The sequence below is a fragment of the Centroberyx gerrardi genome, chromosome 4, assembly GCF_048128805.1.
Source record: "Centroberyx gerrardi isolate f3 chromosome 4, fCenGer3.hap1.cur.20231027, whole genome shotgun sequence".
Lineage (NCBI taxonomy): Eukaryota > Metazoa > Chordata > Actinopteri > Beryciformes > Berycidae > Centroberyx > Centroberyx gerrardi.
In genome coordinates, this window is record NC_136000.1 from 3,658,569 (window position 1) to 3,682,515 (window position 23,947).

Sequence of the window (23,947 nt, forward strand, 5' to 3'; positions counted from 1 at the left end):
TATCTGTTAAAAAAAAAAATGAGTCACTCAAAATAAAGTCCAATGTACTCTGCTATTAATATAAAATCTAAAAACCTTTATTAGGACACAATTCATTGCACCAAAAAATATGTATTCACTTCAAAAAGAGAAAAAAAGCATAATCTCACAAAAGCTCTTTAACATTGGTTTGCTCCACATTTCTGCAGCCCGTGCTTCTTTTACTGAAGGACCAGTTCTTTTACAGTGTGAATATCAACTTTTGCCTTTACTCAATAAAAAATCCTCACAACCCAAATATTCTTTGAAGGGGATGGTTGAAGGGGCTGGTTATTTTACCCCTAGAAAACAGCTGACAGCCTGTTATGAACAGCGTCACACACACACACACACACACACACACACACACCTGATCCAGTCAAACACTGGCCATACACAAGCTTGGTTAAGTTTGAATATGTATGGAAACTAAATGTCTCATAGTGTCTTACTTTGGCCAATGATTCCACCAAGAGCCGTCCTTTTATGTAATTCATGTTTAGCAACATGAAGGTGCAGATATTTGTAATGTTTTGTATAATTCAGCTTTTTAGAGCCCAAACAAAATTGAAAGTTGCTGTTAGAACAGTGGGGAGTTCTAAAATGTTCCAGTTTATTTCACCTCCAGTTCTCACACCAGGTGTTTGCAAGAGAAAGAAAGCACCTAACATACTGTAGTTTGATGTGTGTCCAAATACAGTACAGAGGCTAACAGTTATACCACGAATACTCGTCCCAAAAGTGATCAACATTGTGTGTTTTTGTTTGTTGCCAACACATCTTATCTATTGATGTTTTAAAGAGCGACGGGTCAGCAGGTCACTCCATGTACTTGGGGATGCATCCTTCCAGGTCGATCACTTCCGGCCAGCCTTCGTATTTGTTATTTTCTTTGTCGTTTTTTAGGTGCTGGAACAGAGAGACAGAGAGACAGAAGTGACACCGACCTGTCTAAACCTCAGGAACCAGAACCCAGCTGAGACACATCAGTCAGTCCATCTGAACTGAGAGCACTGACCTTCTCAAGGCTGCTCTTCATCCCGCCTCCTTTCGCACCAACGAACACCCAGTTGTCTCTGAAGCCCAGCGATTGGATGGCAGAGCTGCCCAGTTCACCAATCAGCTTCTTCGCTTCGTCGTTTAAACTGTCAGAAAGGCGATCGGCATTTTACCACACATACAAGATTAAATGAGCATAGGATCCATTAAAAAAAACATCTTTATTTTTAAAATTGTGATGTTCCTGTGAGCTTCTGTATATAGATACTGGCTATTAAAGTTCTTTTACTAGACTTTTTACTTTACTTTTTACTTAGAGTTTTCCTCTACTAGACTGGCCTTGTGTCTGCTAGGCCTCCTACCACTGTTATTGTATTGTCTGGGTTGTGTGTTTTTAATGTGTTTTAATTAGGGACGGGACGATATATTGAAATTCAATATATCGCAATACAAAAATGTGACAATACGTATCGTGAGGCAGAAAAATGAATCGTGATATCAGCTCCATTTTATTCTGCTATAGTAATCACAAATGAGACGACTTGCCCATCACAATTTCACAAGCTCTCCATCCAAATTATATTATTGTCACTTTGTAATGACATTTTTAAATTGTTGTTTACCTTCTAGCGAGCCAATGCCATCTCTAGAAAGATTTGTGGCTCAGAAATAAACACAATTCTGCAGTCAGACTGAACTTTTATTTATTACATCGTATCGTGGTTGTATTGAATCCTGAACCTCATATCGCGTATCGAATGATATCGTGAGAGAAGCAGATCGTCCCATTTCTAGTTTTAATGTGTCTTTTGTGGTTTTGTACTTTGGCCTTGTGTAACTTCAATCTCACAAGGATCACCTTGGCCAATCACATCTCGGCCCACTCCCCTGGCCCCGCCCCCACCACTCCCTGTGTCTCGGCCCTCTGCTGTGTTGTATAACTGTTGTATAATTATGTCTCATTTGCTGTCTATCTCTTGTCTGATGGAGGTCCTAGTGACGGAAACATCACAATTTGAATAATAAAGATGGCTTTTTAATGGAGAGTGTGGCACCTGATGTTCAAAGGATAAATTTGGCCATGGTGAATGTTAAGCCATTTTCCATAGCGACCTCTCTCCTTATGAAATTTCTGTTTTGTTTTGTTTTTTGTGGTAACATGTAGCTAAAAGGACTTCGCAGATGTCCTACATCTTACAGATGTTCTCTACCTTTTAAAACAGATCTCGTAGCGGATAAGAAACAAGCTTTTTATTATAATTAGGTCTGACTGATTTGTGGGTCTACAGGTGGGAGAATAAATCGTTTTACTTATCGGCTTATTCTAATCCATTTCATAAGAACTACTTTCAGGAGGAAGCACTCTCTTCCTCAGCTGGGAGGTTTCAAATGAGGCAGGATGGCTCCATGGAGGATGTTAGCTGATTGGTCAGAAGTGTTGTCTAAGGCGGGACTTCTGATAGAAACAAAAAAGTGTATGCAAAGATTGTGGAGTTTTGTTTGAAAAAGGTGGAGCGAGTGTGACGTTGCTCCGATGAGACAGCGATGCTGCTGCTTCCTTGTTCCAATGTTCCATCTTTACCTGACGTCGTAGACACGCCCACTCTCACCACGTTCGTCCAGTCAGGGCTTTCTGAATGCACGCTTTAAAGGGTAACTTCGGTATTTTTCAACCTGGACCCTATTTTCCCATCTTTTTGTGTCTAAGTGACTAAAGGGGACAACAATTTTTGAAACTGGTCCAGTATTGAGCGAGATCGCTTCAGCCGGCAGCCGCGAAACGAGCTGCAATGTAATCCGACGGGGCAAATCGCACCGTCAATGTACGTCCACTAAAAGTTCTTGTTTTTGTTGTCAGACACTTATAATAACAATCTGAGCCTGTCAGTGGCAAAAACAAGCACTTTTAGTGGACGTACATTGACAGTGCGAATTGCCCCGTCGGATTACATTGCAACTCGTTTCGCGGCAATTTCAAAAATTGTTGTCCCCTTTAGACACAAAAAGATGGGAAAATAGGGTCCAGGTTGAAAAATACCGAAGTTACCCTTTAATTAAAAAAACATTCAAATGTAGTTGGATAGGAACTACTTTTCGTTCATAAAGCAATGTTACTTTAGTGATTTATTAGGCAGAGTTTAGCAAGACCGCCGCCATACCTGCATGGATTACGCTACTACACTTCATCTCAGACAGTTCTGATATCGTTTGGAGTTGAATGGCAGTGAATGGCGTCTAGAGGAAGGGAAATAAAACAATGATAATTTGTGAGACATTTACTTTGTCGCAGGTTCGTCAAAGGAGGCCATCAGCACAGCAGAGCCTTTCTCAATGCTCTTGATGAAGTCGAGGAGACCTTGAACGTCTGCAAGACAAACACCCAGTCCACCTTTTACATCTCTGACATTCATTTGCAGCACATGCACGTGGAACCCAGAGCCCTAGCACAGTTAGTGCCTTTCTTTACCCATAAAGCTATACAGAACCACATTGTAATAGTAGTTGTTAAGTACCTTGGTCATACATTCTGAAGTGACCGCTCTTGATGACTTCTCCTGTTCTTCCTGTTAGAGACAGAAGCTGGAAACTGAAGCTACGGCCGTTTATTATGAAGGAAAATGAGTGAAGCGCTGCAGAGCGGAGCTGTAGTCCGGTCTAACACTCACCATTCACAACAACGATGTTTATCCCACTGCCGGCGTTGTTTGTCGCCGAGCCAAGAACGCTGAGAAAAGAAGATACAAGTCATACTGATGATACTGTAAATGTCAGCGAACGCCGTCATCAACACAACGAACCAGCAACCAGCAACCAGCAACCAACCGGAGGTGGAGACACCAGAGGGAGGACTGGAGGACCAAGGAGGGGTGGAAAACCAGAAGAAAATATGGAGAAGAAGAACGAAAGAAAGCAGGGAGGAAGTGACAGCATGTGAAGAGATAAGCAGAGCAGGAAGAGAGACAGGAGGAGAAGAGAGACAGGAGGAGAAGAGAGAAAGGAAGAGAAGAGAGACAGGAGGAGAAGAGAGAAAGGAAGAGAAGAGAGACAAGAGGAGAAGAGAGACAAGAGAACAGACAGGAGGAGAAGAGAGACAGGAGGAAAAGAGAGACAGGAAGAGAAGAGAGACAGGAGGAGAGAAACAGGAGGAGAAGAGAAACAGGAAGAGAAGAGAGACAGGAGAAGAGAGACAGGAGGAAAAGAGAGACAGGAAGAGAAGAGAGACAGGAGAAGAGAGACAGGAAGAGAAGAGAGACAGGAGGGGAGAAACAGGAGGAGAAGAGAGACAGGAGGAGAAGAGAAACAGGAGGAGAAGAGAGAGAGGAGAAGAGAGGCAGGAAGAGAAGAGAGACAGGAGAAGAGAGACAGGAAGAGAAGAGAGACAGGAGGGGAGAAACAGGAGGAGAAGAGAGACAGGAGGAGAAGAGAGACAGGAGAAGAGAGACAGGAGGAGAAGAGAGACAGGAGGAGAAGAGAGAGAGGAGAAGAGAGGCAGGAAGAGAAGAGAGACAGGAGAATAGAGACAGGAGGAGAGAGACAGGAGGAGAAGAGAGACAGGAGGAGAGAGACAGGAGGAGAAGAGAGACAGGAGGAGAAGAGAGACAGGAAGAGAAGAGAGACAGGAGGAGAAGAGAGACAGGAGGAGAAGAGAGACAGGAGAAGAGAGACAGGAGGAGAAGAGAGACAGGAGAAGAGAGACAGGAGGAGAAGAGAGACAGGAGGAGAAGAGAAGAGACAGGAGGAGAAGAGAGACAGGAGGAGAAGAAAGAGAGGAGGAGAAGAGAGACAGGAAGAGAAGAGAGAGAGGAGGAGAAGAGAGACAGGAAGAGAAGAGAGACAGGGAGAGAAGAGAGACAGGAAGAGAAGAGAGACAGGAGGAGAAGAGAGACAGGAGAAGAGAGACAGGAGGAGAAGAGAGACAGGAGAAGAGAGACAGGAGGAGAAGAGAGACAGGAGGAGAAGAGAGACAGGAGGAGAAGAGAGACAGGAGAAGAGAGACAGGAGGAGAAGAGAGACAGGAGAAGAGAGACAGGAGGAGAAGAGAGACAGGAGAAGAGAGACAGGAGAAGAGAGACAGGAGGAGAAGAGAGACAGGAGGAGAAGAGAAACAGGAGGAGAAGAGAGACAGGAGAAGAGAGACAGGAGGAGAAGAGAGACAGGAGAAGAGAGACAGGAGGAGAAGAGAGAAAGGAGAAGAGAGACAGGAGGAGAAGAGAGAAAGGAGGAGAAGAGAGACAGGAGGAGAGAGACAGGAGGAGAAACCTACAGCTTGTTCTCCAGGCAGATCTTTGGAGGCACAACATTCGCAGCTCCAGTCTGGATGAAGAAGCTGAAGTGATCCTCTGAACAGTTCTTCACACCGCACAGTCCATCTGGAGAGAAAAACACAACGCTGATTAGTCCTGATCAGCTTCATTGATTAGTCCTGATCGGGTCTGATGTGCTGTGGTTGATCATTGACCTGACACTTTAGACAGCAGTTTGGGGATCCGTTTATGTCTGCCTTCAGCCAGTGGAAACTCAGCTGGTATAGAGAGAGATACAGACAGAGATACAGACAGAGATACAGACAGTTACAGAGTTATAGACAGATAAAGAGTTACAGATAGTTAAACTAGTTAAAATAGTTAAAGAGTTACGGGCAGTTAGAGTTACAGAGTTACAGACAGTTACAGACAGTTACAGAGTTACAGACAGAGTTAGACAGGTTGCAGAGATACTGATGATCACGGCTGAGTTACCAACAGTATTTGCATTCAAAGCTCCTACCACTGAAAACGTAGTTGTATTTCTGTAGGATGACGATAACAAGGATGAGCAGGGACGCCGACACCAACAAATACTGCAGGATCCCTGAGAGAAACACATCAGAAACATAGAAACACGTCAGAAACACATCAGAAACACAGAAACACATCAGAAACACGTCAGAAACACGTCAGAAACACAGAAACACATCAGAAACACGTCAGAAACACGTCAGAAACACAGAAACAAGTCAGAAACACGTCAGAAACACGTCAGAAATACAGAAACAAGTCAGAAACACGTCAGAAACACGTCAGAAACACGTCAGAAACACGTCAGAAACAGAAACACGTCAGAAACACGTCAGAAACGCGTCAGAAACAGAAACACGTCAGAAACACGTCAGAAACACGTCAGAAACACGTCAGAAACAGAAACACGTCAGAAACACATCAGAAACACGTCAGAAACACATCAGAAACACGTCAGAAACACATCAGAAACACGTCAGAAACACGTCAGAAACATGTCAGAAACACATCAGAAACATAGAAACACGTCAGAAACACGTCAGAAACACATCAGAAACACATCAGAAACATAGAAACACGTCAGAAACACGTCAGAAACACGTCAGAAACATAGAAACACATCAGAAACACGTCAGAAACACGTCAGAAACATAGAAACACATCAGAAACACGTCAGAAACACGTCAGAAACACGTCAGAAACACAGAAACACATCAGAAACACATCAGAAACACGTCAGAAACACGTCAGAAACACGTCAGAAACACAGAAACACATCAGAAACACGTCAGAAACACGTCAGAAACACAGAAACACATCAGAAACACGTCAGAAACACGTCAGAAACACGTCAGAAACATGTCAGAAACACGTCAGAAACATAGAAACACATCAGAAACACGTCAGAAACACAGAAACACGTCAGAAACACGTCAGAAACACGTCAGAAACACATCAGAAACACAGAAACACGTCAGAAACACGTCAGAAACACAGAAACACAGAAACACATGAGAAACAGAAACACGTCAGAAACACGTCAGAAACACGTCAGAAACACAGAAACACATGAGAAACAGAAACATGTCAGAAACACGTCAGAAACACGTCAGAAACACAGAAACACATGAGAAACAGAAACACGTCAGAAACACGTCAGAAACACGTCAGAAACACGTCAGAAATACAGAAACACATCAGAAACACGTCAGAAACATGTCAGAAACACGTCAGAAACACAGAAACACGTCAGAAACAGAAACACGTCAGAAACACATCAGAAACACATCAGAAACACGTCAGAAACACGTCAGAAACACAGAAACACGTCAGAAACAGAAACACGTCAGAAACACATCAGAAACACATCAGAAACACGTCAGAAACATGTCAGAAACACGTCAGAAACACAGAAACACGTCAGAAACAGAAACACGTCAGAAACACATCAGAAACACATCAGAAACACGTCAGAAACACGTCAGAAACACGTCAGAAACACAGAAACACATGAGAAACAGAAACATGTCAGAAACACGTCAGAAACACGTCAGAAACACAGAAACACATGAGAAACAGAAACACGTCAGAAACACGTCAGAAACACGTCAGAAACACGTCAGAAACACAGAAACACGTCAGAAACACGTCAGAAACACGTCAGAAACACAGAAACACATCAGAAACACGTCAGAAACATGTCAGAAACACGTCAGAAACACAGAAACACGTCAGAAACAGAAACACGTCAGAAACACATCAGAAACACATCAGAAACACATCAGAAACACGTCAGAAACACGTCAGAAACACAGAAACACGTCAGAAACAGAAACACGTCAGAAACACATCAGAAACACATCAGAAACACGTCAGAAACATGTCAGAAACACGTCAGAAACACAGAAACACGTCAGAAACAGAAACACGTCAGAAACACATCAGAAACACATCAGAAACACGTCAGAAACACGTCAGAAACACGTCAGAAACACAGAAACACGTCAGAAACACATCAGAAACACGTCAGAAACATGTCAGAAACACGTCAGAAACACAGAAACACGTCAGAAACACGTCAGAAACACAGAAACACGTCAGAAACACAGAAACACGTCAGAAACACATCAGAAACACGTCAGAAACACGTCAGAAACACGTCAGAAACACGTCAGAAACACGTCTGATCCTGGGCTCGGTGCGGAGGCCGGTTCCTTCAGAGGATTCAACAGCTCGCTCCACCAGTCCAACCAGACAGTTGGCTGCTCTCTGGCATCGCCACATACCACAAATCTACTTGGTGTGAAGCATAACCATGTTGAGATTCTATTTATTATATGACATGTTATATAATAATATATCAATGTATTTATTTCTAAATACATTATTACATATTTAAAGAATACATAAACGGTCCAATGCAAAATATAAAGAAATATGCAACTTCTGTGTGTCTTGTGCCTGTGGTGCATATTTTTGATATTTACAACCGTTTACGCATTCTTTAAATATGTAGTTGGTAGGAAAATAACAGGTGATTGTAATCAATTACACTGACACACACACACACACACACACACACACACACACACACACACTGAATCCAGTCCATGGACTTGAACAGTCGGTCTAGTCGAACTTACTTCTGATGGCATGTCGGTTCACCATCTTTTTTGTTCCTGTTCCTGCAAAAACAGTTAAGGGTGAACTGATGGAGGGACGGCAGAGATGAAATACCATATCACAGACTATATCATCACTATAACACTACAGACTATATCATCACTATAACACTACAGACTATATCATCACTATAACACTACAGACTATATCATCACTCTAAACTACAGACTATATCATCACTATAACACTACAGACTATATCATCACTCTAAACTACAGACCATATCATCACTATAACACTACAGACTATATCATCACTATAACACTACAGACTATATCATCACTATAACACTACAGACTATATCATCACTATAACACTACAGACCATATCATCACTCTACACTACAGACTATATCATCACTATAACACTAGAGACCATATCATCACTCTACACTACAGACCATATCATCACTCTAAACTACAGACCATATCATCACTCTACACTACAGACTATATCATCACTCTAAACTACAGACCATATCATCACTCTACACTACAGACTATATCATCACTCTAAACTACAGACCATATCATCACTCTACACTACAGACTATATCATCACTCTACACTACAGACTATATCATCACTCTACACTACAGACTATATCATCACTCTACACTACAGACTATATCATCACTATAACACTACATCATAACTACACTACAGACTATATGACAGAGTTTATCATCACTCTACTGACTAAATCAGACTATATCACAGCTCTACAGTACAGACTATAACAGACTATATCACAGCTCTACACTACAGACTATAACAGACTATATCACAGCTCTACACTACAGACTATAACAGACTATATCACAGCTCTACACTACAGACTATAACAGACTATATCACAGCTCTACAGTACAGACTATAACAGACTATATCACAGCTCTACACTACAGACTATAACAGACTATATCACAGCTCTACAGTACAGACTGTAACAGACTATATCACAGCTCTACACTACAGACTATAACAGACTATATCACAGCTCTACAGTACAGACTATATCACAGCTCTACACTACAGACTATAACAGACTATATCACAGCTCTACAGTACAGACTATATCACAGCTCTACACTACAGACTATAACAGACTATATCACAGCTCTACAGTACAGACTATAACAGACTATATCACAGCTCTACAGTACAGACTATATCACAGCTCTACACTACAGACTATAACAGACTATATCACAGCTCTACACTACAGACTATAACAGACTATATCACAGCTCTACAGTACAGACTATAACAGACTATATCACAGCTCCACAGTACAGACTATAACAGACTATATCACAGCTCCACAGTACAGACTAAATCACAGTACAGGTAGAACAGATCAGGCTGAGAGGCAGTTCACTCTCAGCTGAGTCTGTTTCAAAAGGAAGTGCATACAAATACTCTGGTTAAACGACAGAGCTGCAATATGAAAGTTTAGAACTGACCTAGTTGCATTGTGAGCATGCTGCTGATGTCCTGGCTCCTGTCAAACTGAGGAGGAGAGTCCTGCAGAGGAGATGCTAGACCTGCCGGACCGACCGGTCAGTCCGGTTCCACCCCACCCCGTTACCTGGTTACAGCCAATAGGCTGCTGGGAACTGTTCTGATTGACGCCAGTGAGTCCAAGTTCAGCTTCCTCTTATGCTAATAAAAATATTCACCGTGTTAAAGGTGAAAGAAGCCATTCTGCAGCTGCCAGCTGAGAAACAGATGGAATATTAAAGGTTATGGAGTCACTGTTAGTGTGAATAGTGGTGGGTTACTTTCTACATGCAGCTCTGAGTGGCACAAAGAAGCATTCAGCAGTTTAAATCAGAGTTCAGGACACTCTGGGCACCGTATGACTGAAACCTCATTTAAATATCCAGTCTGATTTGGAAGGAGGATCCCACACATCCTGTTGGTTCAGATGGTTGACTCGCACCATGTAGCTATAATGTTACAGGTTTGTAATCTCTTGTCATCCAACTCACTCTACTGTCAACATTAAGTAAAGCACAAATTGATCATAAAGGGCGAGGTGGAATTTCTGGTTTGGCTGGTGAAGAATATCAGAGCATTGTTAAGAAAATAATTTCACTTTCAATTTCACACACAATTTTTCCAGCTCTATGTGGAAGACCATCAGTCTGAGAGTCATATCTCTGGACTCGGTTGCCATCTTCATCCCAGAAGCTGAGACACGGACAAGCAGAACGTGGAGGCAGGTAGAAGTATACAGAATGTACGTTTTAGTAGTAGTTTTGCTTTCCAGATGGATACCTCAAAATCCTCATTAGGCTTTAAAGGGCAATACCACTCAAACCTAACAATACATATTATTACTATAATTATTATATATACTATAATATTAATACTATTCCTATGGCTTAGAAGAGTTTAATCTGTATTTGTGAGGAGCAACAAGCACTTTCCAAAGCCAGAAACCAGAATAATGATGTCACATTATGTACAACCTGGAGCTGCCTACTGACAATGAATGGAAGACTAAGTTTAGGGGCTTGGAGACAATTTGAACTGTTACATCAAGTTGTATTTCATAGTAGTGATTTCTAAACCAGAACATGTAGCCTCATATCTGTACTACAGACCCGGCCAGCTGTCAGTGTTTTCTAATTTGGGCGATCTGTCTGCAAAACAATCCTCCTCCTTCCTATGTTTCATGTCCTTTTTGTACAAACATATACACCTTGTAAATATGAAATAGATGAGGAAATGAGCAAACTTCAAAAGAGGCTGCGATATTAATGTTTTACATTATTTATAACATACTGTATAAAAATAAGTTACTCCTAAGAGTAGGATACATGGAGAGGCAACAAATGGAAATAGTGCAGCTAATTTCCTTTACAATGCAGCTTCTACTGTGAGCAAGCTGAAGCACCTTATGGATCGACTTGGATGGATCGACTTGATCAGTATCAGCAGCCTTCAGTCTGGTATCAGAGCCCCACACTCAACACACTTCCTCTTCCTCGCTCTGCTCCAATGCGAAGGCTGGATGGATTCATCCACGTCAACAAAGCTTTGTCACATGACCCTATCAAAAACCCATTTGGTATTTCATAAGCAGCAGGTTTCCATGGTAACCATTGGTCAATAACATCAGCTCTGCGAGACATTATCAATATACTGTGTAGTGGTTCTGGTCCGTTTATTGAAGGCTAATACACGAACGTGTCATCAGGCCGTGGCCTTCCTTGAAAAATAGATTTGCCACGTTACAAACAAACAGATGAGCTTTGGTTAAATCCTAAGACCAATCCTCAGACAATCATTTGTATTTTTAGCAACAATATACATGTAAATACAGCTGTTTGAAAATGACAAAACATTTCACATTGATGTTGCGAACCAAGAGATGTGATGTTTTACACACATTCAGAGTTTGGCTGCGTGGCTCCATATTAATTTAATGGAGAATGACACAACATGGTTATTGCATTCACGAAGAAGAACTGTACAGCTGAGCCACTGACCAGATCTCAGTTCTTAAGGCTTCCATCAGAGTTAAAAGGAGCTCCTGTGCTTCCAAACGTCTAAAATCATCAGCAGTGCTCAGCCAAAAGTCTGTGGAGGCTGAATGATGTCCAGAATGAAGATTACGTCCTGTAAGATACTGTAGATAATGTACAGAATGTACAGAATGTATATTAATGTAGATGAATGTCCAGGCTACTCAGCCACTGTTTGAATAGCTTCAACACTCAAACTGAACCTTCTCCAATCGTCCTGTCCATCCAGGGAGGTCTACCAGGATGGTCCACATCCCAGGGTGGTGTAGACCTCCAGGATGGTCTACCAGAAGGTTTCTAGCAGGGTGGTCTACATCCAGGAGTGGTATACGCTTCCAGGTAGTCTATCAGAGGGGTCTACACCGCCAGGACAGACTATGAGTGTGTCCACACCTCCAGGATAGTCTTCCAGGGCGTCTAGACCTCCAGGATGGTCTACCAGGATGGTCTACACCTCCAGGGTAGTCTACCAGGATGGTCTACACCTCCAGGATAGTCTTCCAGGATGGTCTACACCTCCAGGATAGTCTACCAGGATGGTCTACACCTCCAGGATAGTCTACCAGGATGGTCTACACCTCCAGGATAGTCTACCAGGATGGTCTACACCTCCAGGATAGTCTACCAGGATGGTCTACACCTCCAGGATAGTCCTCCAGGGTGTCTATACCTCCAGGACAGTCTTCCAGACGGTTTCTACCAGGGGATCCTACATCCAATTGTGGTCTACCTGGGTGGTAAACCAGCGTATTCTACCAGCGCAGTCTATACGTCCAGGATGGTCTACATCAGGGCGTTGAGGTGTCCAGAGTGTCCTACAGAGTTCAGCATCAAGGCTCGCTGGTCCAGAACCTCCCTCTCCCGTCCCAGCGCCGCTCTCTCCTGCTCCACGATGGCTCTATCTCGCTCTACCGCCGCCCGCTCCCTCTCCAACCACAGCCTCTCCGCCTGCACCGCCGACCGCTCTCGCTCCACAGCCGCCCGGTCTCTCTCCACCATCTCCCTCTCTCTCTCCACCGCGGCCCTCTCTCTCTCGACCATCTCCCACTCCCTGTCCAGTCCTCCCAGCGGCCCGTCGCACTGGTCCGCGGTCCGCTGGCACTGGTCCGGGGCGTCGCCGAACGACTCCTGTCCGTAGTCCGACGAGGAGGGGGGAGGGGGGCGTGGCCTGTGTCTGGGGGCGGGGTCCGGCTGCTGCTCGTCTTCCTGAGTGACGGGGGTGAGGAGGGGGGCGCTGGTTGCCAGGCGACCCTCCATGGCTTCATTCATCAGATGAAACCACGGCCAGGAGGAGGCGCTGTCTGCCATACTCTCCATCCCTACTGGAGGATACTTCAGATCCTGAGAGGAGAGGAGAGGAGAGGAGAGGAAGAAAGGAGGAGGGGGAGGAAAAGAGAGGAGAGGAGAGATAAATCTACTCACCAATAAAAAGCTGTTTGGGTAAATTTCTTGTCACTTGTGATTTTGAAGCGCTTTAAATGTCTTGAACTCAACCAGCCTAAACATCTAGTTAGTCTACTGTAAACTACTCTATTCTAAAAACACATAGTTAGTCTACTATAACTAAAAAAAAAAAAAAAAAAAAATACCAAGTCAACAAGATAAGAAAGCAACAAAAAAAATGAAAAAAACCAGTAATGCAACAACAAGGACACCAGTCAAAGCAATTCAAACATGCAGCAAAATCATATGACAGCACTTGTAGAAGTTATTGTAGTAATTTTGCAATGGTTTCTCAGCAGTTTGTTAAGCAGACTCTGTATCTTTGTCCAAGAGCTCCACCTAGATAGCGCCTGGTTCAAGGGCTTTTTTCACATTCAAGTAATGCATGGCAAGACTAAAGTTAAGACATGAGCCCGGGACAGCGTCCAAAACACCAGGCGCAAAGTTTAGAGGAGACGTGTGCCTGCTGAAACCAAATCACTGAAAATACTAAAAGGGTTAAAAAAAAAGCATCCTATGTTATCACAGCCTCAAGCAGACTGGCAGTTTGTTAAGTAGTCTGGTAGTTGGTTAACAGACTACCTTATATCTCCTCTTCAGATTGTCCCATTTCTTTGACATCTGGTAGGTCGAGACCTTTCCCAGCAGCCCCAGCTCCTTCAGGATGGCTCTGTTACAGTTAGGACAGACAACATGAACATCAGGGCCACCGTACACACAGTTAAATACAGCATCAGTACCGACTGACGTCTGACACTTCTACATCTATATGACAGTACAGTACTTCAGACAGGTGTATGATATGTGCCTATACAGTACATAAGACAGTATCTTACTTCCAGGCAGCCTTGGCAGCGTTCCTCCTCCCGGTGAACAACGCCTCGTTAGCGGCTCGCAGTTTAATCAGCCTCCTGGTGTCCTGGTCTGTCACTGTGACACACAGACAGGCAGAGAGAGAGAGAGTAATCAGATGGCGAGACAGACCGGTAGAGAGAGTAATCAGATGGAGAGACAGACAGGTAGAGATAGTAAACAAATAGAGAGACAGATAGGTAGAGAGAGTAAACAGATACAGGGACAGACAGGTAAAGATAGTAAACAGAGAGACAGACAGGTAGAGATAGTAAACAGACAGATAGAGAGACAGACCGGTAGAGATAGTAAACAAATAGAGAGACAGATAGGTAGCGAGAGTAAACAGATGGAGAGACAGACAGGTAGAGAGAGTAAACAGAGAGACAGACAGGTAGAGATAGTAAACAGACAGATAGAGAGACAGACCGGTAGAGATAGTAAACAAATAGAGAGACAGATAGGTAGCGAGAGTAAACAGATGGAGAGACAGACAGGTAGAGAGAGTAAACAGAGAGACAGACAGGTAGAGATAGTAAACAGACAGATAGAGAGACAGACCGGTAGAGATAGTAAACAAATAGAGAGACAGATAGGTAGCGAGAGTAAACAGATGGAGAGACAGACAGGTAGAGAGAGTAAACAGAGAGACAGACAGGTAGAGATAGTAAACAAATAGAGAGACAGATAGGTAGCGAGAGTAAACAGATGGAGAGACAGACAGGTAGAGAGAGTAAACAGAGAGACAGACAGGTAGAGATAGTAAACAAATAGAGAGACAGATAGGTAGCGAGAGTAAACAGATACAGGGACAGACAGGTAGAGAGTAAACAGATGGAGAGACAGGTAGAGATAGTAAACAGACAGATAGAGAGACAGACAGGTAGAGACAGTAAACAGACAGATAGAGAGACAGACAGGTAGAGATAGTAAACAGACAGATAGAGAGACAGACAGGTAGAGATAGATGCTCAGAGACAAACACCAGCTACTGATGGAGGAGTTAGGGTCAGAGGGCACAGAACCTGTCCTACTAATACAGAAGAACCTGTCTTACTCTTGTAAGAGAGGTCGGAGGGCGTCGAACACTCCTCCCCGCTGGCGTCGATGTAGGTAACGTTCCCATCAGCCTCGGCGTTGTCTCCGCCCACCATGCTCTCCAGCTCCGACACGCTGCCCCTCTCGGCCAATAAACAATCTCTGTCGGGGGGCGGAGACGAGCCGAAGACGCTGTCCTCCTCGTTGCTCCAGAGAGGCGTCACTCTGGGAGCTTTCCCCGCCAGCCGACCCTCCAGAGCGTCGCTCATTAGCTGGAACCAGGGCCAGGAGGCGGGGCTAGTCTGGCCCTCCATCCCCCGAGGAGGAAACTTCAGGTCCTATAGACAGGTGGAGAGACAGACAGGTAGACAAGACAGACAGGTAGATAAGACAGACAAGTAGAAAGTCAGATAGGTAGAAAGTCAGATAGGTAGATAAGACAGACAAGTAGAGAGACAGACAGGTAGAGAGGCAGATGAGAAGATAAGATAAACAGGTAGAGAGATAGACAGGTAGAGAGACAGACAGGAAGATAAGACAGACAGGTAGAGGGAGACATGTAGAGAGACACAGGTAGAGAGAGACATGTAGAGAGACACAGGTAGAGAGAAAGACAGGTAGAGAGAAAGACAGGTAGAGAGACAGACAGGTAGATAAGACAGACAGGTAGAGAGACACAGGTAGAGAGAGACATGTAGAGAGACACAGGTAGAGAGAAAGACAGGTAGAGAGAAAGACAGGTAGAGAGACAGACAGGTAGATAAGACAGACAGGTAGAGAGACACAGGTAGAGAGAGACATGTAGAGAGACACGGGTAGAGAGACAGACGAGAAGATAAGATAAACAGGTAGAGAGACAGACAGGTAGATAAGACAGACAGATAGAGAGACAAACAGGTAGAGAGACAGACAGGTAGAGAGAGACATGTAGAGAGACAGACAGGTAGAGAGACAGACAGGTAGAGAGACAGACAGGTAGATAAGACAGACAGGTAGATAAGACAGACAGGTAGAGAGACAGACAGGAAGATAAGACAGACAGGAAGATAAGACAGACAGGAAGATAAGACAGACAGGTAGAGAGACAGACAGGTAGATAAGACAGACAGGTAGATAAGACAGACAGGTAGAGAGACAGACAGGTAGAGAGACAGACAGGTAGATAAGACAGACAGGTAGAGAGACAGACAGGAAGATAAGACAGACAGGTAGAGAGACACAGGTAGAGAGAGACATGTAGAGAGACACGGGTAGAGAGACAGACGAGAAGATAAGATAAACAGGTAGAGAGACAGACAGGTAGATAAGACAGACAGATAGAGAGACAGACAGGTAGAGAGACAGACAGGAAGATAAGACAGACAGGTAGAGAGACAGACAGGAAGATAAGACAGACAGGTAGAGAGACAGACAGGTAGAGAGACAGACAGGAAGATAAGACAGACAGGTAGAGAGACAGACAGGAAGATAAGACAGACAGATAGAGAGACAGACAGGTAGAGAGACAGACAGGAAGATAAGACAGACAGGTAGAGAGACAGACAGGAAGATAAGACAGACAGGTAGAGAGACAGACAGGAAGATAAGACAGACAGGAAGATAAGACAGACAGGTAGAGAGACAGACAGGTAGATAAGACAGATAGTAGCACTAAGTTATCTAGATGATGTACTACACTGCTGTAGTACAGTACAAGGTGTAGCCAGTGTCAAACTAGAAAAGTACTACACAGAAACACAGTACCCATAATGCCATGCGCTATGATGTGATGGCAGAATCAACCAATCAGAGACAAAAACCAGTTTGGAGTGTAGTACATTCAGACTGACACACAGTATGTTGACATTTACCACACACTGTGTAGTACAGAGTCTGTGGGACAGTACTTTATTTACTCAACAGATTAGTAGACAGATTGAGATTTCCAGTGTTGACAGTTGTTCTGGTTCCAGTACAGATCAAACTGGTGTCTGGTACCTTGAATTTGGTCTTCAGGTTGTCCCACTTCTTGGCGACCTGGTCAGGAGTGATCTTCCCTGTCAGTCCCATCTCCTTCACTATCCCCCTGTGGACAGAAGCATTCATTTCATATAAAACGGTAGAAAATGGCAACATGCCCGGATCATTCCACATAAATGGTATTTTTTTTGTGTTGCCCTTTGTGTTCTTGCGAGCGTAGACCACGTCACAGGCCTAAGACTCAGAAAACACCCACTGACAACAAGATAAAGATCAATGACACCCCACAGAACAATTCCTGGATGCTATTCCTGTGTTTTCTTCATTTATCCTTTATTTAATCAGTCTCATTACGATGGAGATCTCAAGAGACCTGAGAAGAAAAACATTCATAAAAATTCAGGCAGTCAGCAACATACAGGGACACACATTTTTAAAAAGCAATAAGAAACATCATAGAAAGCGTCACTACAGCATTGCTATTGTCATATCTCTGCTTTATAAAGAACAGTTTGACTGTTCAGTTATTAAGTGTCTGGGCTTCAGTGAGGGCTGGATGGAGATTACTACTGAAAATACAGACAGGCATCACTGAACAGTATTGCCCAGATTATTTTAGTGCTGTGATTTTATGTTATTTATATAATTTTTTATATGTTTTTATGTGACCTGTACTGGCTCTGATATTTTCAGTAGGGAGGCACATAACAGTAAATCCAGATCCACATTCCCCCCCCATGTTAATGAATGAATGAAACATCTATGTACATTAGTAAAAACATATTTTTTATATTGATTGTTATACATCACCGCCCAGATCAACAAGAACTACAACCCAGATATAAAATCTGAACAACAGAGGAATAAAGTGGATGGACCGTTAGATTTGGTGGAATGCTCCTTTACCTCCAGGCCGGCTTGGCGGTGTTCCTCCTCCCGGTGAAGAGAGACTCGTTAGCGGCTCGTAACTCAATTAGTCGCCTGGTGTCTTCTTCTGATACTGTAATCAAGGTCAGAGGTCAGCTTACACACAGCAGAACATAACTCTCCACCAGCCAATGCTGAAAGTTGGGTAAAAATCACACCAGTGGTGTAGCATTTGTAGCATTTATGGCTTTTCAAATTTTGATCATAAATGATAGCGCCCCTATCAGGCCAATCAGTGAAATGTTTTTAAACACTGGAACACGAAGATGCTTCATCCCTCCAAGTTTGGTCAAAACCAAACCAGTGGTGGCATGCTTAATCTCTGCACTTTATTTTATTACTACTTGATGTTTGAGTGGGTGTATGCTGCGTTGGGGCATGTTTGGGTATATTGTGTTTCTACATTTGTGTGTGTGCAGTATCAGTTTCCAATGTTTTTAATGCTGCACCTGAATTGCCCTTCGGGGACAATAAAGATTTATTAAATTGAATTGAAGTGGTGTCTGACATTTCACGTTTGATGGACACATGGATGGATGGATGCATCACACAGGGGACAAAAATACTAATCGTTCATAACAAACAAACACACACACACACACACACACACACACACACACAGTACTCCAGCCTTCCTTACGTTTGTAGGTGAACTCGGCCATCCGGTGCAGATCTCCCAGAGCGGTGGATCCATTCTTGTCTTCGTTGTCGACCAGGAGATCCATCTCCGACTCGGTCAGGAACTCGGCCATGCCCCCCCGGCTCCGGCGGGCTCGTTTCCTGGGCGCCGGCGGCGACGGCTCGCACTCCTCGTCTCCGTCCTCCACGATGGGCGTGAGGATGGGCGCCGAGCCGGCGAAACGGCCCTCCATGGCGTCGTTCATCCGGTAGAACCAGGGCCAGGAGTTGGGGTTGGTCTCCACGCCTCGAGCCGGGAACTTCAGCTCCTGAGAGAGACAGGAAACTCTACAGTCCGTCCATAGAGGGAACCTTATCCTCCTGTCACCGCTGTCCCCAACACACACTGCTGTTATCCATGACTTGCAGTGACGTCAGTGTTTTGTTGACGGCGCCATATTGACTCCCAAAGCACTGTTCCTTTATAACCACAGACTAAACAACAAGTAAACGTCTCACCTGACTTGGTAAGAAAAGGAAATATATTTAAAGCAGATTCAAGTCTTTGGAGGAAGTGACTCTTCCTCTCTGCCTCCAACATGGCCGACACCACTAAAGTCTGCAGATAAACTCCCTGATCTGTCACTTCATCATATCTGCAGAACCCGCGACGTCTTATTCACAACCTGTCTGCGTATTCCGGTGAAACCCTTAAGGGGAACAAAAGTACTGATGCATTTCAGTATTTCCCTTCAGGGTGGGGAAGTACCCAGAAGTACTTCATCTTCAAGAGAAAAGTTGTTCTTCAGCGGGGAAACGTCCCGACATGATTATTACAACGGACAGCACATCATATCACAGGCATTTTAATTGGTACCTGCTAAGTGCATTATTTAATAAAATAGTGACGGTAGGCACTTTCTCTCACTAACTGTGAATGAGAGGAGTCAAGCTGGGATTCAGTATGGCGGTGTCAGCAGAACAGTGAGGTCGCTGCAAGTCATGGACAGATTGTTACTGGAGGTGGAGGTGGACGGTCCTACCTTATATCTCCTCTTCAGGTTGTCCCACTTTTTGGCCAACTGGTCGGTGGTCACCTTCCCCTGAAGACCCAACTCGTACAGAATGGCTCTGCAAGAAAACACACTTTGGCTGAATCCTAATGTCCGGACTCCAGACTCGCGGACTGAGCCCTCACGGACTTGGAGCGACAGTGCAGTGTGAGAGTGTGACAGGGTGTGAGGGCTTGAAATGATATCGAAAGGAGAAACGAGACAGGCTTTGTAACGTCACATGTTGCCTTGTCTCATGTGGAAAGTCCCGATGTACTGTACTTGACCGTCTATTTTCATCGATCAGATGAAAATATATGGAAATTGTATTCAAAACAAGTTTGTATGAAGATACAAACAACAGTATACACAAGTGCAATAAACCCTACACTAGCAAGATACTCAATTTACATTTACAGATAAAGGTTTTCTTGCCAACACCTGCCACACCTGGTGTCTTCACATTTTTTGGACATTTCCCCAGTGTGCTTATTTATTGACGTGACTGATACTAGGAGGCAATTCCCTCTGGAAAGTCAGCAGATTTACAGACTCGCTAAAAGTCCACATGGAAGTCTTCATAAGTTCACATCAGAGCTCGATTAGTCGTCAACTATTAAATTAATCGCCAACTATTTTGATAATCGATTAATCGGTTTGAGTAATTTTTTAAGAAAAATAAGTCAAAATTCTCTGATTCCAGCTTCTTAAATGTGAATATTTTCTGGTTTCTTTACTCCTCTATGACAGTAAACTGAATATCTTTGGGTTGTGGACAAAACAAGACATTTGAGGACTTCATCTTGGGCTTTGGGAAACACTGATCGACATTTTTCACCAATTTCTGACATTTCATAGACCAAACAACTAATCGATTAATCGAGAAAATAATCGACAGATTAATCGACAATGAAAATAATTGTTAGTTGCAGCCCTAATCAGAGCCCTTAAGCAGTTGCTGATTTTGCAGTGAGACAACTCAAAGCCCTGATGGAAGCAGGAGCACGCCTGAAAGTGTGTGAGGCCGTGAGACCGGACACGGGGATTCAGCCTTCGCCTCCATGAGGAAACACCGGACAAGCTACAGTCCCACCAGCCTGGCTCTGGACTGATCTGGGAACAGAGCTCTATAGGACCTAGAAGAAACTGTTCTGATCCTGGTTAGGCTTGGGCGATATCCTAAATTAAATATCAAATACTGTCCCGCCAAAATGTTGCGATATACGATATTATCGCACAGGGGGCAGGGGGGGGTCATGTTTTTTTTTTTTTTCTTTTTTTCCCCTGTTCATCGACTGTTCAACCAGACGATGAACAAAAAGAATCTGAACCTCCACTCACCTCCAGGCCGGCTTGGCTGAATGCTTCCTGCCGGTGAAGAGTGCTTCGTTAGCGGCTCGAAGTTTGATCATTCTCTCTGTTTCTGGTTCTGTCACTGGAAAAGAGAAAACCAGTTTTCAGTCACATGTTGATAGACAGACATTTACAATAAACTGGGAGCAAATTGGAAGGGGGAGCAAGTTGGAAGAGGAGAGATATTCAAAAGTAGAAAATAACAACACACTGGCTAAGGGTTTCGCTAGCTGGAGAGAAAAGCTGCACATTAAAGCACAAAGCTATCCATGATTTGCACTTTTGCAGTGATGTCAGTGTTTTGTTGATACCGCCATATTGACTGCCAAACAGCATTCCATTATAACCACAGATTATACAACAATCAACCATGAACAAACAAATGTTTCATCTGAACTCAAAGATATATTTAACAGAGATTAGAGATTTAAATCCTTGGAGGAAGTGACTCTTCCTCTCTGCCTCCAACATGGCCGACACCACTAAAGTCTGCAGATAAACTCCCTGATCTGTTGTTTCATGACATCTTCATAACCTGCTACGTCTTATTCACAACCTGTCTCTTTATTCCGCTGAAACCCTTCAGGGTGGTGAACTATCCGAAAGTCCTTCATCTTCAAGAGACAAAGTTGTTGGTTCTTTCTCAGTAGTAAAACGATGAAATTTCCCCCCTCCATCCTGACACAATTATTACAATCAATGACACAACATATGACAGGCATTTTAACTTGGTAAGTAAAGTGCATTATTTGATAAATCAGGAATGGTAGGCGCTTTCTCTCACTAACTGTTTTGTTTTGGGAGTCAAACTAAGAGTCAATATGGCAGCGTCACAAAAACAGTGATGTCGCTGCAAGTCACAGATACTCTGGTCTGCTAGTATTGTCTGAATTCAACCACCTAAGTAATAAACAGCAGAAAGAAGTAAAGGTGTTTCCATGCCACTCATCTGTGGTTTAGCTGCCTACTTTTATAGGTGCACTCAGACATCCTCCTCCAGCCCATAGGGACTCCCTCGGAGGGAGGAGCCTCGCTGTGAACCGTCCCATCATCCTCCGCGCTCTCTGCCGCCACCGTGTCCTCCATCTCTGTTTTGATGAGGAACTCCAGGATGTCGGCGTTCTCTGGGTTCTGGCTGACCTGGTCGTTGCCGCGGTGACCGGCGTTGCCGACGGTGTCTGGGCTCAGCACCAGGTTGCTGTTGTAGAGCCGACCCTGCATGGCTTCATCCATGATGTGGAACCAGGGCCAGGAGTCCACAGCGCCCCCTAGGCCGTCCTGGCCCTGGTAGGGCTGCTTCAGGTCCTGGAGAACACAAGAACCTTTACAGACACCTACAGATAGCTACAGATACATACAGATAGGGACAGATACCTACAGATAGATACAGATACCTACAGATAGATGCAGATACAGATGCCTCTCCCACTAGGTACTATAATTACAAGTTTAATTTGTCTGACAATTGTAATGACCTTATTGCGCCATATACACACTCTTTACCTTGTATTTTGTCCGCAGATTGTCCCATTTTTTGGCAATTTGGTCTGCTGTCAACTTCCCTTGAAGGCCCAAGCCTTTTAAAATGGTGCTGAAGGAAATACAGAGTGGGTTACATCAAGTCAGCTGAGAGGAAACACATCAACAAAGAGGTTTGACAGGCAAAACCTGTACGTACTTCCATGCTATCTTGGCAGAGTTCCTTTTCCCTGTGAAAAGAGCCTCGTTGGATGCCCGGAATTCAATCAGCCTCTTGACATCCTCCTCAGTCACTGGGGGTCAAAGGTCAACAGGTATCAGCACTGGCAGGCTATCAGGTCTTCTGCTTGAGCTCATGTATACATAAACCTGTATATATCTAATGTACACCATGGTTACTTACTTTTGTAGGAGTTTTCTGGTAGCTGGGGCAGCGGATTCAGGGCCGACTCCATTGTGATCATGGAAGAAGAGAAGGGCTCTATTCCTGAGGCAGCTAGGGAGGAAGGGGGAAGGAAGCAGGGAAGGAAGTGTGTTGGTATTCAGGCCTGATGCTAACTACATCCGCTACCACATTCTGCAAGTTTGCCAGCTTTGTTTCTCCTACGAGAATGCTTCTTTGTCCATTGCAAAACACTCCCGGTAGAGATTTATTTAACTTTGACCAGTTGGCGCTTAGCTGTTTCCTCTGAGGCTGCAGTAACCCGATGAGAAGTAGGCTGCTAGCTAGCTAACTAGCTAACCTAAATAACAACAAGCCAACATAGAGCCGTTCTCCCCGGTCCAAACCGACACTGGTTCCCGCTACGACGAAGTAATCCCAACCTCTGCTGTCTAACGTTATTTATGTCATCGCCATAAAAGTGAATAGAACCGTAAATAATACCGTTACCAGTTATTCCTCTGAGCAGAGCTAGCCTGCATCCCGTTTCCTCTGCTCTGGGTGCGCTCGGTAACTCCGCCTGGGCTGCCCTCCGTCACGTGACCGACAGACCGGGGGGGCGGAGCCAGACGGAAACCTAAACAGGCTAGCATTATATTTCATAAACTAGAAATATTTAACATTTAATACAACAGAAATAAATAAGAATTAAATACTTACCATTTAATAAAATAGTAACAGGGTGGGCAGAGGAGCCAGACTGTCACATCCTATACAGTAAAGTGTAACTTCTTATTTTCCTCTCACTTGTTATATATTTCTTATCTTCTAT

At 43.9% G+C, this 23,947-nt stretch overlaps 2 protein-coding genes across 6 annotated transcripts; both read right to left on the reverse strand.

Annotated features, from left to right (window-relative positions):
- Nucleotides 1–55: 55 nt before the first annotated feature.
- LOC139912343 (protein FAM3C-like) lies at nt 56–9,969 on the reverse strand. Of its 2 annotated transcripts, XM_078282851.1 has the most exons (10): nt 9,943–9,969; nt 8,438–8,479; nt 5,785–5,868; nt 5,477–5,539; nt 5,282–5,387; nt 3,684–3,742; nt 3,531–3,581; nt 3,298–3,382; nt 1,037–1,163; nt 56–927 (listed from the first exon to the last, which is right to left on the reverse strand). In XM_078282851.1, exons 1-10 carry the CDS (start codon nt 9,959–9,961, stop codon nt 838–840), a joined length of 726 nt encoding a protein of 241 aa, XP_078138977.1. In that variant the 5' UTR covers nt 9,962–9,969; the 3' UTR covers nt 56–837. The 2 variants fall into 2 exon arrangements, with proteins under 2 accessions (XP_078138977.1, XP_078138978.1); XM_078282852.1 differs by lacking the exon at nt 5,477–5,539.
- Nucleotides 9,970–11,627: 1,658 nt separating this feature from the next.
- Nucleotides 11,628–23,655, reverse strand: LOC139912345 (uncharacterized). 4 transcript variants are annotated; one of them, XR_013504337.1, is made up of 14 exons: nt 23,137–23,624; nt 22,933–23,026; nt 22,758–22,845; nt 22,223–22,559; nt 21,243–21,336; nt 19,893–19,980; nt 18,872–19,178; nt 18,211–18,304; nt 17,323–17,410; nt 15,365–15,683; nt 14,292–14,385; nt 14,038–14,125; nt 12,683–13,353; nt 11,628–12,590 (listed from the first exon to the last, which is right to left on the reverse strand). XR_013504337.1 is itself a non-coding variant. In XM_071900120.2 (14 exons), the coding sequence occupies exons 2-14, from the start codon at nt 23,195–23,197 to the stop codon at nt 12,796–12,798; spliced, it is 2,310 nt and encodes a 769-aa protein (XP_071756221.1). In that variant the 5' UTR covers nt 23,198–23,229; nt 23,620–23,655; the 3' UTR covers nt 11,628–12,795. The 4 variants fall into 4 exon arrangements, 1 of the variants encoding a protein (XP_071756221.1); XR_013504336.1 differs by having other exon boundaries at nt 11,628–12,621; XR_013504335.1 differs by having other exon boundaries at nt 11,628–12,652.
- Nucleotides 23,656–23,947: the final 292 nt, after the last annotated feature.